Source organism: Melospiza melodia, chromosome 11, assembly GCF_035770615.1.
Source record: "Melospiza melodia melodia isolate bMelMel2 chromosome 11, bMelMel2.pri, whole genome shotgun sequence".
In the NCBI taxonomy this organism is placed as follows: domain Eukaryota; kingdom Metazoa; phylum Chordata; class Aves; order Passeriformes; family Passerellidae; genus Melospiza; species Melospiza melodia.
The window spans coordinates 1,948,697-1,961,259 of NC_086204.1; the positions used below are offsets into that span (position 1 = coordinate 1,948,697).

At 42.9% G+C, this 12,563-nt stretch overlaps 1 protein-coding gene across 12 annotated transcripts in view; it reads left to right on the top strand.

Moving 5' to 3' along the window:
• The window catches only part of PRRC2C (proline rich coiled-coil 2C), a 68,185-nt gene that overhangs the window by 34,797 nt on the left and 20,825 nt on the right, over positions 1–12,563 (top strand). For 11 of the 12 annotated variants that reach the window (XM_063165252.1, XM_063165251.1, XM_063165257.1 and 8 more), the window contains exons 16-22: positions 136–2,502; positions 3,143–3,351; positions 3,945–4,099; positions 4,590–4,923; positions 5,273–5,358; positions 6,261–6,449; positions 8,563–8,814. In XM_063165252.1, the coding sequence (XP_063021322.1) occupies positions 136–2,502; positions 3,143–3,351; positions 3,945–4,099; positions 4,590–4,923; positions 5,273–5,358; positions 6,261–6,449; positions 8,563–8,814 (3,592 nt within the window). The remainder of the gene's footprint in view (positions 1–135; positions 2,503–3,142; positions 3,352–3,944; positions 4,100–4,589; positions 4,924–5,272; positions 5,359–6,260; positions 6,450–8,562; positions 8,815–12,563) is intronic. The other variant, XM_063165258.1, reaches the window with a different exon arrangement.

The following is a 12,563-nucleotide window of genomic DNA, read 5'->3' on the forward strand; positions in this document are numbered from 1 at the left end:
GCTCCATTAAAAATTATTTCCTGTTACTTCCTAGAGCCAACATGGATCCTTAATAGAAAATCATTTGATTTGAGTAATTATGTATTAATAAATTTTCCCCCCACATGCTAATACTCTTAATTGCTTTCTGCTTAGGTCTGAAGCACACTTGGAGCAGGAACGAGTTGCTGTCCCTGCCAGTGCTTATCCTGTAGAACACAACCAGCTGGACTCTCATGCAAAGACAGAATTTTTCAGAGAAACAGGAGAGGTAGAGATACAGAAGTTCCCAAGCAGGCCTTTGGAAGATGTACAACCTCTCCAAGCTGACACACCTAACACAGCAGTTAATTTTGAAGGAGTGAGTGAGAAGGTTACACGTAGTTCTCCAGAAGAATTGGTGCCTATGGGGGAAAGTCACTCTTCATTAAAGAGAAGCATTTCTCATGGTTCAAGCCACTCTCTAAAATCAGAAGACCAGAGGAGTGAAACAGCAGCAAATATCCCTAAGTTAACTAACAGACCTATTGAGACAAAGGAGACAATTGAGAGACTTGAGATTAAACCGAAAAAAGAAATTTTGATCACTAATAGAACATCAGAAGGACCAAAACCTGAGAAAACTTTCAAACCTAAGTCTGAAACAAGATGGGGTCCTAGGCCAGGTTATGGCAGGCGAGATGAAGGTGGTGACAGACCAGTGAGAAGATCAGGTCCTATTAAGAAACCTGTGCTTAGGGACATGAAGGAAGAGCGTGAGCAGAGAGAAGAGCGCGAGCAGAGAAAGGAGAAGGAAGGAGAAAAGGCAGCTAGTGAAAAACCAGGCAAGCCTGAAAAAAGTGACAAAAAGGAATCACCTCAAGTGCCACTGTCTCAGGCTGAGCCCGAGAGATCCTCCTCCAGCAGCGCTCCTCTGGCTAAGAAAATAACCCAGGATGCTGCCCCAGCACCAGCAAGCCAGGAGAGCAGTCAGCCCGAGGCTGCAGCCAAAGCTGTGGTGCAGCCCCCTGCAGTCCCTGCAGTCCAGCAGCAGCTCCCAGCTGCCCAGCCAGCCACTGCCCAGCTGCCCCCAGCCCTGCCACAGCCCCCAGCCGCCCCAGCAGCCACTCAGCCCCCGCCCCACACACAGCCCCCCGCGCCCCCCAGCAAGGAGGACAAACAGGCTGAGAAGGTGGTGAGCAAGGAGGTGGTGGAGAAACCACGCCTGGAAACCAGGCCAGTGAAAAGAGAGCCTGGCTTACCACCTAGGACATACTGGAAGGAGGCCAGGGATAGGGACTGGTTCCCAGAGCAGGGATACAGAGGCAGAGGTCGGGGCGAGTATTATTCTAGGGGCCGTAGCTACAGGGGTTCTTATGGAGGACGTGGTCGGGGCAGTAGAGGCCATAACAGAGAGTACCCACACTACAGAGATCCTAAGCCTAGATCAGAGCATGTGCCTTCAGGGCCTGTTAGGCAAAGAGAAGAGAGTGAAACTCGTAGTGAGAGTTCTGACTTTGAAGTGATCCCGAAGCGGCGGCGCCAGCACGGCTCGGAGACAGATTCTGACAGCGAGGTGCACGAGAGCGCCAGTGACACCCTGCTCTCAGACAAAGACAGCATCATCAAGGGCAAGCACCCGAAAAGAGAAGAAAGAGCTGATGGCAAGAAGCCTCCAAAGCCCCTGTCATTCAAACCTGAGAATAATATCAGAGTAGACAACAGATCCCTAGAAAAAACATACATCAGAGATTATGAGAACAAGCCCAAACCAGGATTTCTTCCTAAAGGAGAGCCTTCCAGACGAGGCAGAGGGGGAATGTACAGGCGGGGTGGCAGGGATCCTGGGGGACGTCCTCCACGTCCATCCACTATAAGGAGACCAGCCTACAGGGACAATCAGTGGAACCCCAGGCAGACAGAGATCATTAAACCAGAAGATGGAGAGCCTCCAAGAAGAAATGAGCATTATGGTCCTATACCAATTGATAAAAGACCTCCAAAGTTTGAGAGGAAGTTTGATCCAAACAGAGAGAGGCCACGAAGACAGAGGCCTGCCCGGCCTCCAAGGCAGGACAAGCCACCGCGCTTCAGGCGCCTCAAGGAGAGAGAGGCTGCATCCAAGATCAGTGAGGTGGTGACCAGCACCACAACGAGTGCCACAGTTAATAATGCAGTTAGTGAGCCCTCCAACCCTGCTCTGGATGTGTCAGGAAGTAAGACACCAGACTTGTCCAACCAGAATTCTTCAGACCAGGCAAATGAAGAGTGGGAAACAGCCTCAGAAAGCAGTGACTTCAATGAGAGACGGGAAAGGGATGAGAAGAAAACAGCAGATGCAGCAGCACAGGTTGCTGCAAAGGCAGGAGAGAATGCTGGAGCTCCAAAAAGGGAAATAGCCAAGAGAAGCTTCTCTAGCCAGAGGCCTGGGATAGACCGTCAGAACCGACGTGGCAACAACGGGCCAGCGAAGCCAGGGAGGAACTTCTCAGGGCCCCGGAGCGAAAGGCGCAGTGGTCCTCCCCCCAGAAGTGGAAAACGAGGGTGAGTACCCAGCCTCTGTGAGGATGCACATGGGGTGATGGCCATCTGTCATCCTCTTGTGCTTTGAAACCGTAAGCAGCTAGTTTAGATCTGTAGAGCTGTAGAAAAGACACTGATACATGCACCCATGTCTCTCTACTTTCTATTTTTTCTGTTCATGTACAGACATCTGGAACCTGAAGCTGAGAGTGAAGTGTTCGTGTATGCACAATGCTAAAAAAAGCCCAATTTTAAAAAATTGCATTGCTGTTTCTGAGTTGAGCTATGTTTCTTGAGATTTGGGTGCAAGCAGAAATGTTCATGTGAGCAATTTTGCAGTTAACACATAAATTGCTGCATTGCATTTTAGATCAATCAGCTAACATGGACAAGCAGATTGAGAGATGCTTACCCTTTAGACTAAACTTTATTTTTCCATGTGCTTAATTTGATGGAAAATTTAGCAGGGCATTTGATATTTCCCCAAAACAGCTTTTGCTGTTGAGCTTCTCATTAGGAGCTGAAAGTAAAAAGTCTGGACCCTACTAAGAAGTCAGTAAACACATACAGCCCTACAGTGGGATCTGAATTAAATTGTTGACTCCCTCCTAAGCATTCTCTGTGGCTTAATTTTCAGATGTTTTTTTTTTTTCTAACACAGGCCATTTGAAGAGCAGGCAGCACCTGTGCCTGGTGTTGATCCTGCCAATGGCACCTCTGTACATCAGGAGGATGGAGGTGTCACTGCTGCAGGACAGAAGACAGCCAAGGATGCAAGTGGCAAAAAGAGAGAAGAACCAAAGGCTGGTCCAAAGAAGCCTAAGGAAAAAGTGGATGCCTTGTCTCAGTTTGATCTTAACAATTATGCAAGTATGTATTGCTAATATCCTAATAATTTTTGATAGTTCTGCTAGTTTTGTTGCATATAGAGCTAGATGTTTGAAATTTTTAAGAAAAGGGGATTTTTTTAAAACACCAGAACAATTGTGCACTTGGGTGTGGATATCTTTGTGATACCTGATAATTTATGTGCCTCTAAAAGATGGCAGACCTAATTGTGTGTTACAGGTAGATGAGAACAATTTTGTATAATCAGAACCTTGCATTCCTACCATTCTCCATCACATTCCCATAATTTAGTTAATTTTCAAAAGTAATGGCAGTGGTTATCACTGCTAGGCTTAGACTTGATATCAGGGAGGGCTGTTCATTATTCATTACTGTGTTTCAGTAATTTCCTGGAGAATCTAGTACAGGAAGCTCCAGTTTTAAAATTCTTAAATATGAACTCCTTGCCTTTGAGCTCAGCAGCAAAGCACTTGGCAAGCAGAAGCTTGCCATTGATCAGGGCCCCCATCTGTGTCTGTGGGGAAGTAACTTCCACTCCAAAGCCAATTTTGGCTTGGTGCATTGCACCTGAAGCTGTTGAAACAGCAGCATCTATACCTTTCCTTTTCCTATAGGTGTTGTGATCATTGATGATCACCCTGAAGTGACAGTAGTTGAAGACTCCCAATCTAACTTGAATGATGATGGTTTCACAGAAGTGGTGTCTAAGAAGCAGCAAAAACGTTTGCAAGATGAAGAGCGCAGAAAGAAGGAAGAACAAACAGTGCAGGTACAAGACCAGCATTTATAGTGGGGAAAAAGCTGCTTGCAGTACTGGGATTGTCAGGGGTGCAGAAACTTCCTTCCAAAAAAGCTCTATTTTCTCCCTCTAAATAAATAAACAATTCCCTCTAAATAAATAAGCAACTACTTAGTTATATTGAAAGTTGTTCCTATTTAGTAAATAAAATTGATTTTTATTTTGTCACCTTGGGATTCTGTAGTTCTCAATTGGGCACTGTCAGGCAGGTGGAATTGGCAAACTGATAAAAACACCATTTTTCATACTGTGATAAAGATTTACCCTATTGCTTGTATATCAGTTGATTCCAAGAAGAAAATGGATGAGAAATCATTGCTCTTGTGGTTAAATCCCCCCCCCCCCCAAAAAAAAAAATTAGATTTCCTGTAAGGCTGGGTTGATCAGTTTGCTTTTTGCATTTTGCACTCTGCAATTGCTGTTATCACCTGGAAGAATAAAACTGGCTTCTCCTTTACAGGTTTGGACCAAGAAAGGATCCAGCGAAAAAGGCCGAGGTCAGAATTCCAAGCTGCCCCCCAGATTTGCCAAAAAGCAGCAGCAGGCAGCAGCTGCAGCTGCACAGCAGGCTCAGGGTCAAGGGCAGGCTCAGCCTCCCTGCCCAGCCCAGTCCCCAGCCCAGCCCCAGGCTCCTGTTCCAGCACAAAGCCAGGCTGCAGCAGGGACAGCCAGCACGGACTACAGCGTGTCAGGCAAGGTCCTGCAGAGCACCCAGCCTCACAACGGCCTGGGAGCTGAGTTATGGGACAACAAAGTGCCTCCTACAGCAGTTCTGAATGACATCTCCAAAAAATGTAAGTGCTGGCTTTTGGGTTTGAGGTGGGGGAAGCAGCATACCCAAGTGCAGCAGAGTAACCTCCAAAAAGAGGGGTTTGCAGTAGAGTGTTAGTCAGTATTTTGTTATTGTGTTTTTCACTCAAAAGAAATGAGCAACTGTCACACCCTTGAGGAGTCTGTTTTGTCCGACTTGGTCATTGTTCCAGACATGTTAATTGCCCCACTTGAAAGCCACTGAATAAGTTAATTAAAGCTTATTTACTCAAGACATCTGTAATTTACTTCTCAGTCAGTCAATACATTGATTTGAATACCTCTGGCAACACTGAGGGGTTTTTTAATTCTCTTTCTTTTCTTAATTGCCAGTGGGACCCATTAGCCCACCTCAGCCACCTTCAGTCAGTGCCTGGAACAAGCCTCTGACATCTTTTGGTTCAGCTCCATCTCCAGAGGTAAGAGTGAGGGGAAGAAGAGAAGCTGTGTGTGAATTTACCCAGATTACATCTCATTGGGGTTGGGTACAGATTATCCATTTATCCAGGAGTGCAGATACTTAAACTAATGTGTAAAATTCCATGAAGTCAGGAGATAGTAAAGAAGCATGGGATATAGGCTGGTGGTTTTATAATTGCACCAGGGAAAAGCTGTTCTCCTGATAATAACTCAGCCATTCACAGATTCTATTGATAGCTGTTATTCATTGCATTTCCAAAGGAAAAATATTGCCCTGTTTGTGTAGGGATCAGTAATGTAGACAGAAACAGGATGTCTCCAGGGAACTAAAGGGGTTTTGTGTTCCTTAAATTGGAGATTTAAAAAGTCAGTGCTTTATGACAATATTATCTGTGGATCTTCCCATGGAATTTGCATAGCCTTAAATTTTACATTTAAAGTGCTGTGGTTTTACTTTCCTGGTAAAAGTAAAGACTTTCTTTGGTCTTAATTGTTTTAAACAGCAAGAATGTTGAGACAGCTGTTGTGGGACACCATTTGAACTGCACAAGAGATCTGGAAATACTTTATATTTCTTACAGTTTCTCTTGAATTGAGCATTAAATTTTGAACTTCCCAGAGAATGTTGTGAACCTGAATTGCACTTGTTCCTCTTGATCTTGGTGATGTTTACATATTTCTTCTCTGCTTTTTTTCTTGAGCTCCTTTAACAATAGACACTTGAGGAAGAGGAAGTGTAGGTTCAGATATTGTTTATTCTTGCAAATCTGTTGCAGTGCAAAAGATAAAAGTACCCTTCTAGTGGTTTTCAGCTGAGCATGTTGTGTTCTTTTCTGATTCATTGTCATAGTACTGACACTGAAATATTTCAGAATGGCTTAAATGTTTGCTTTTTACCCAGGGGACAAAACCTGGACAAGAAGGTGGAGTGGATCTTGGTATAGAAACCATTCAGTTTGGAGCCCCAGCTTCCAGTGGCAGTGACAATGAAGTTGGTCCTGTGCTGTCTGAGAAGTCCACTGACAAATTACCAGAACCCAAAGAGCAGAGACAGAAACAGCCTCGGGCTGGACCCATCAAAGCACAAAAGGTAAAATGTCATAATTGCAGTGCAAAGGTCAATCAAAAGAGGGTTACAAATAGCAGAATAGAATACACTGAGTTAGGACTAGACCCATAAAAATTATATACCTTTTTATATTTCCTAATACAATAAACAAGGTGGTTCTTGCAGAGAGGATGTGCAAGGTGATTAAACTGCATTTCAGCCCAGCAGAGGCTGCACATTGATTCTGTGTTGGGAGCATGGATTTGTGATAGCTTTGTTGGAAAGCTGTGGGTGTGCTGCAGTGCTCTGGGACATGTTAGGGACATTAGTTGGAGGTGTCCAGTTCAGATGGATGAACTAGAGAGTTCAGATGTCTGAATAATTAAACTTTTTCCAACTAATACTAAATAGTTAATCAAACTTGTATCAGCTTAAAAAATGAGTGTGTTGCCTTCCAGAGATTTTCTGTTTCCACCTCCAATGCACACTAATCTGTGCATCACTAGCACTCAGCACCAGCTTCTAATTCTCAGAAAGAGAAGGTTATAGCAGATAAACTTGTCTGGTGACTTAGAGCATCAGCTATTCCAGTCCCTCTAGATGGCTGAGATTTGGCAGCAGTCCTGATGTAATTAAAGGCCTTTTGTCTTTCTGGAAGAGTGGGTGTTTCTTTGTGTTGGTTGTTTAGGTTTTGGTTGTTTGTTGGGTTTCTCCCCCCCTCCAAAAAAAAGCTGAAATCTGGAAGTTCAGCCACAGAATGAATTTAACTTCTGCTGTAGGAGATACTGAGTGGAATTGTTGCAGTTCCTGACTTTCACTGCAGAATATAAAACTTGTTCAGCAGAGAAATATGCACTGATTAAAAGTGCTGGTGTGCAGTACCCCATGTCTCAGATACACTGCAGCATGTCTGAAACTGCCCAGTAAAATCACTTAACTCCAAAGTTAAATATATATAGAGACAGTCTACTTGACACTGTGTAGAAAGTTCCTTTTTTCTGCTTGTTTAGAGCTCTCAAGACTTCTGCAGTTTTTATTGAAAGACACTTGGGTGACTAAATAGTAAATGCATTGGAGGGTAATATTGTTTACACTCCTTTGAATGAGGCAGCTGTAAATCTTAACTGCCTTGATGACAAAAAATAAATCTCAAACAAACAATTCTTACACACCCACCCACCCTTGTGGTGATGCTGTTTGCTGTGAAGCCTAAATGCAAGCTTATATTCAAGATTGGAGGTTGGTATTGTTGAATTAATATGGGCAATGTAAGAGGACCATACTTGAAACAAAGCAATTTTCCTTTCCAAGGTGAAGTGTGGAAGTTTAAGTGACTTTAAAGTGTCTGGAGGAATTTGAGCCTCTACAAACTATTAGAGAAAAAATTATTTGGGGTATTTTAGAGAGTCTCCATCCGCTCCCAAAATACCTGGTTTGTATTGAGAAAAACAATTACCAGCAGCTTCTCTCTTTCTGCTGTCAAAGCTTAAGGAATTGGATTTTCAGGACTGCCTTGCAGGGATTTTAGTGCTGCTCAGCAGTGAAGTGGACTGAGAGTCTGAGCCAGGAAGGACATGGCTGTTGAAACAGCAGAGCATTCAGGTTCCCTAATTCTGCTGTAGTTCAGCTGCACAGAAAGGAACTGCTGAATTGCAGCAGGGATCCAGCCATGGTGTCTGCAGTATAAGGCAACACTTGTCTGTAGGTGTTTTATTTTTTCTGGATCCCTTTTGTGATCAGTTTCCAGGAAAATTGCTGCCAACATCCGTATGTCAAGATAATCTCAAATAATTGTGTTCTAGTTTCCTGGGGTCCCATAAAATCCTGAATCTCTGAAAATTACAATAACCTGTAGATAGACAAAGTCATGGGGTTTCTGTATTTTTTGTGCTTTTCTTGTAAGGACAATCCAACTGACATTTTTATTTTGTATTTTGCTTGAACTCTGCCACTTCACATAAAAAATTCATTGCTTGAAAACAATGGTTTAGATTCCTAATGTTCAAAATCAATGGATTTATGACTTAGTCTCAGATTCTTTACCTGCTAGAAAAAGCTTTGTTCTGTTTAAGCAATAACTTTTAGCATGTTAAAGTGTTTTTGTTGGATAGGACACAGAGAGGAAGGCATGACTGACAAGTTAACACTAACTTAGCTTCCAGACTTGAGCCCGGTAGAAAACAAAGAGTATAAACCTGGTCCTATTGGGAAAGAGCGTTCTTTAAAGAACAGGAAGGTGAAGGATGCCCAGCAGGGAGAGCCTGAGGGACAGGAGAAGCCATCTCCCACCTCTGTCAGAAGCCCAGAGCCTGTCACTGCCAAGGAAACCAAAGCAGCGAGCGAGCTGAGCACCGAGATAGGAACCATGATATCTGTGTCTGCTCCAGAGTTTGGGACAAGCACAAAGGTAAGAAAAATCCTGCCAGATGACTGAGCACTGGATGTAAAATGTGATTTCAGTGAGGTGGTTGACACCTGGGTGCCTGCTGGTGGTGCTTGGGCAGCAGAGCCCACTGAGTGGCTGATAGGAAACATTGGTGCTGCTTGAATTACAGAGATGTGCTGTCTTGTCCCTTGAAAATCTGTTCTGCTGAATGGCAAAACTCATTCCTGAGCACTGCTGGGGAGAGTGGCACTGGAGCCTGGTGTAGGCAGAGTCTGTAGACTCAGATCAATGTGATGAATGCAGGATGATTTCCAGCAGGGAAGTGAAGTCGTGCATGGTTGCTGGATGAGTGTATGGATGACCTCAAGCTGTGAATTAAGTGCTGTTCTGTGAAAAAAAGAAATCTCTAAACTAGCAATGTGCTAAAGCTTTAGATGAGGATTGTTCTGTGTCCCTAGATGGCCATGTGTATCCTCTTGGCTTGGATATTGTCTAGGTATTCCTTGCAGAACTTCACAATATTTAGGGCTCATCATAGCCCCCTGTTTTCTTTATAACTGCTCGGCAGTGAGATGGCGATCTGGTGTTGGGATTCATTGTTCTGCAGGTCAGTTCTTAGATGGGGCTGAAAAACATCCCCAGAGGCATCTCCTTTCTGCCTGTGTCTTGAGCAGGTACTCTGGTTGTCATCTCTCAAATGTTTGAGTAGCTACTGCTTAATAGTTACAGCTCCTTTGGTACAGGAAAAATTCTCCTTGCTGGTTTGAAAAGCAGTTTTCTAAGCACAGACCCAGGTTGGTTGCCTGCTGTCTCAACCATCCTGATTTTAAGCAGAAATCTTCTGATGCCATTTAGGAAAACTGATCCTCGTTAAGAGTTTCATTAATAGTTGAAGAATATGAAGTGTGGATCGCCCCCAATTCATTTTTGTCACCCACAGCTAGGGAAAGGACCCCAAAACAAGTTTTTTAGGCAGCTTTTTGCCATAAAAGATACTGTCTCAATGAAGTGTTGCTACAGAGCAAGTGGTAGGATGCTTGTGTCCAACATGGAAGCTGCAGGCTTCAGAAAATTCAGTGCAGGGATTTCTCATCCTTCTGACATTTCCCATCTTGTAGGTGGGTGTGAGTGGTTTATGTTCATAGCAGAAATTGATAAAGTGTCCTTGTATGAGAATCAGAAGTTCAGAGCAGTAAAACCTTGCTCAGGTGCTTGGTGAGCCTGTTTGGATCCTGTGCTTCCCAAGGTCCCACAAACTCCTGTGGCCAGAGCTCAAGACAGGAGAAGAGGTTTCTTCTAAGCCACAAACAGAAAAGGAAACAGAGCTTTGATTACTGCAGCCTGAGTGTAGTTAATAGCTCTGCTAAAATCAGCAACAGCATTTCCTCTCTACAATTGTATTTTTGAAGTATCAGTTTGTCAGAAGGGGAGTCTGGACTTTGTGCCAGTCTAGGTTTAGTTTAACTTGGGTTGCCAAGGTTCTTTGAGCTACCACAGTACTAAAGCACTGAGGTTCTGTCTTCTGGAAGGTGAACCAGAGTGGGAAGAGGCTTTCCAGTTTGTGCTGCATATCAAAGTTCCCAATAATTTCTTAAATGGAGTGGTTGCTTCAAGAAGCCTTTAATAATAGGCCTAAATACTTCTGCCTTAACAGCACCAGGTTTGCTTTTAAATTCCTTTGTTAGGAATAGTTCCTGAGGCAATAGTAAGTTGTTTTTTCTAGGAAAGAAGTGAAAGTTAAACCAACAACCTGCAAATTTACTGGATAAGATAACCTTCAGGAATAAACCTGCAATAAATATCCCTTCTTTTTTAAGAGGCTTTTTAAAGGGGTTCAAATACTGTTCCAGCCTTGGAGTTCTTGTACTGATGTACATTGCAATTGCTTTTTCTTGTCTTGGTACTCTTTCCATTGCTTGCTCCTGAGGGAAGAGGTGTTGACATCTTTAACCTGTTGTTTCAATGTCAAATGTTGAAGTTTTGGCAAACCTAAATGTCTTTTCTTTTGATAATCTTAAACATTCCTCTCAGAGATTCCTACTCAGCTTCCAGGAATGCACACTTGTGGTGTATTTGATTGAAATGTCTGTAAAAGCCAGCTGTCCTCCTTCAGAAGCTTTGCAAGAATACCCCATCCATTCCAAAACAAACATCTTGATAAGAGCATGTGCTTTTAATCATACAAGACTGCTTAGAAACTGTATAAATATAAATGAGCTCCTACAGTGAGATGTTTAAGTTTAGTACATAAGTATGATGCTCAGAAGCCATTGCAGCTGTTTCTCTTGGATTTTACAGTATTTTTGTAGTAAAGGCAGTCTGATGTGTAACTTTCTGAATTGGGTAAAACATCTTGGCCCTTGCCTTTCCCAGCCTTCCACTCGAACCTGTCAAATCCCAGGAAAATCAATACCTGGTTGTGGACACCAGTGAAGTATTTGTACAGGTAGCAACAGCTGTGTCTTACAGATCATGGCTAAAAGAACACACAGACTGATTTTCAGAAGGTTTTGAGTATCTTTCAAGCTTTAATTTGGGGGATTTATGTAAATCAGGAACCAATCAAATAGCTAATTCATCCCATAAAGTATCCTGATCCTTTACAGCAGAGTCAGCTCTGAGGTTTGCCTTGTGCTTTGTTCATCAGTCACTGGAGGTTTTGTGATCTCTTCTTTTTCAAGGAGGTAGTCACAAGAAGTCTGCCTGTTCTTTTTCTTCAGGTGCACACAATTTGTGGAGAACTCAAAAAACCACTTTTTTTCTCTAGCTGCTTCTAGTTTATAATAATCAGTTGGTTTCTTGTACAGGAGAATCACTTGAACTGAATTGCAAAAACTTATGGTGCTAAGCCACATCTAACAGAATCCTGGACTTAATGTACCAGGAAATGAAGGATGGAGATTAATCTGCAGTTTATGGGGTGGTGTTCATGTGGTTAAAGCTCTGTCTTGTCTGCATGTTCAGCCTGTAAACCACCCTTGTGCTTCAGCATTGCACATGCACTTGTAAGGGCACCAGAGTTTGGGTTTAATTCTAGTGAAAAAGCTCTTTTTGTGCTGTGAGTTTGCAAGTTAAGAAAGTTAGCAGTAGTCTTGATCCATCTTCTTTCATTAGAAATTTCACTGCTCAAACCCTGAAAAAATTGCATCTAGACCTTGAAGGAAATTTAATAAAAACACTTCCTCTTAGGCAGTAATGCATTCTCTAAAAAACATGGAGCCTTTTAATTACTTCATTAGAAGGCTTTTGTGATTACAGCAGCCTTGCATGCTTGCCTTGTTTTACCCAGATTAAATTTAAATTTGCCTGTTGGAATCCAGTGCAAATGTGCAGCTTGCAGTTTGGTGGTTGGCATTGTGGGAAGCACCATATATCTTGTATTTCAGCAGTTTAACAAGTGAAGGAAGTAAATAAACAGAGAAAAGAGTTCTCTGTTTTCTTCATAAATTATAGAAACAAATCACTGTGCACATTGTCCTCTCACCCTGTTATGGTTTAGCTTGTTCTGGTCTTTTACCAAAATGAGCTCATCTTTTTCAGGAGGATTCTTTGTCATTGGTCAGTTACTATCTCAGTGCTCTAATTGCTTTTTTAAGAGGCATTGCCACAAGCCTGAGGAGTAAATTGAGTGTGCACTTTTTTAGTGGCTTAGCATCCTACTGGTTGGATGCAATGAAACAAGCATTATATAGCTTGTGTCTTCAAAATCATTGTGGGTTGGCAAGTCCAGACACTCAGTAACAGTTCTGCTGCTGCTTTGTCCTGCAGTT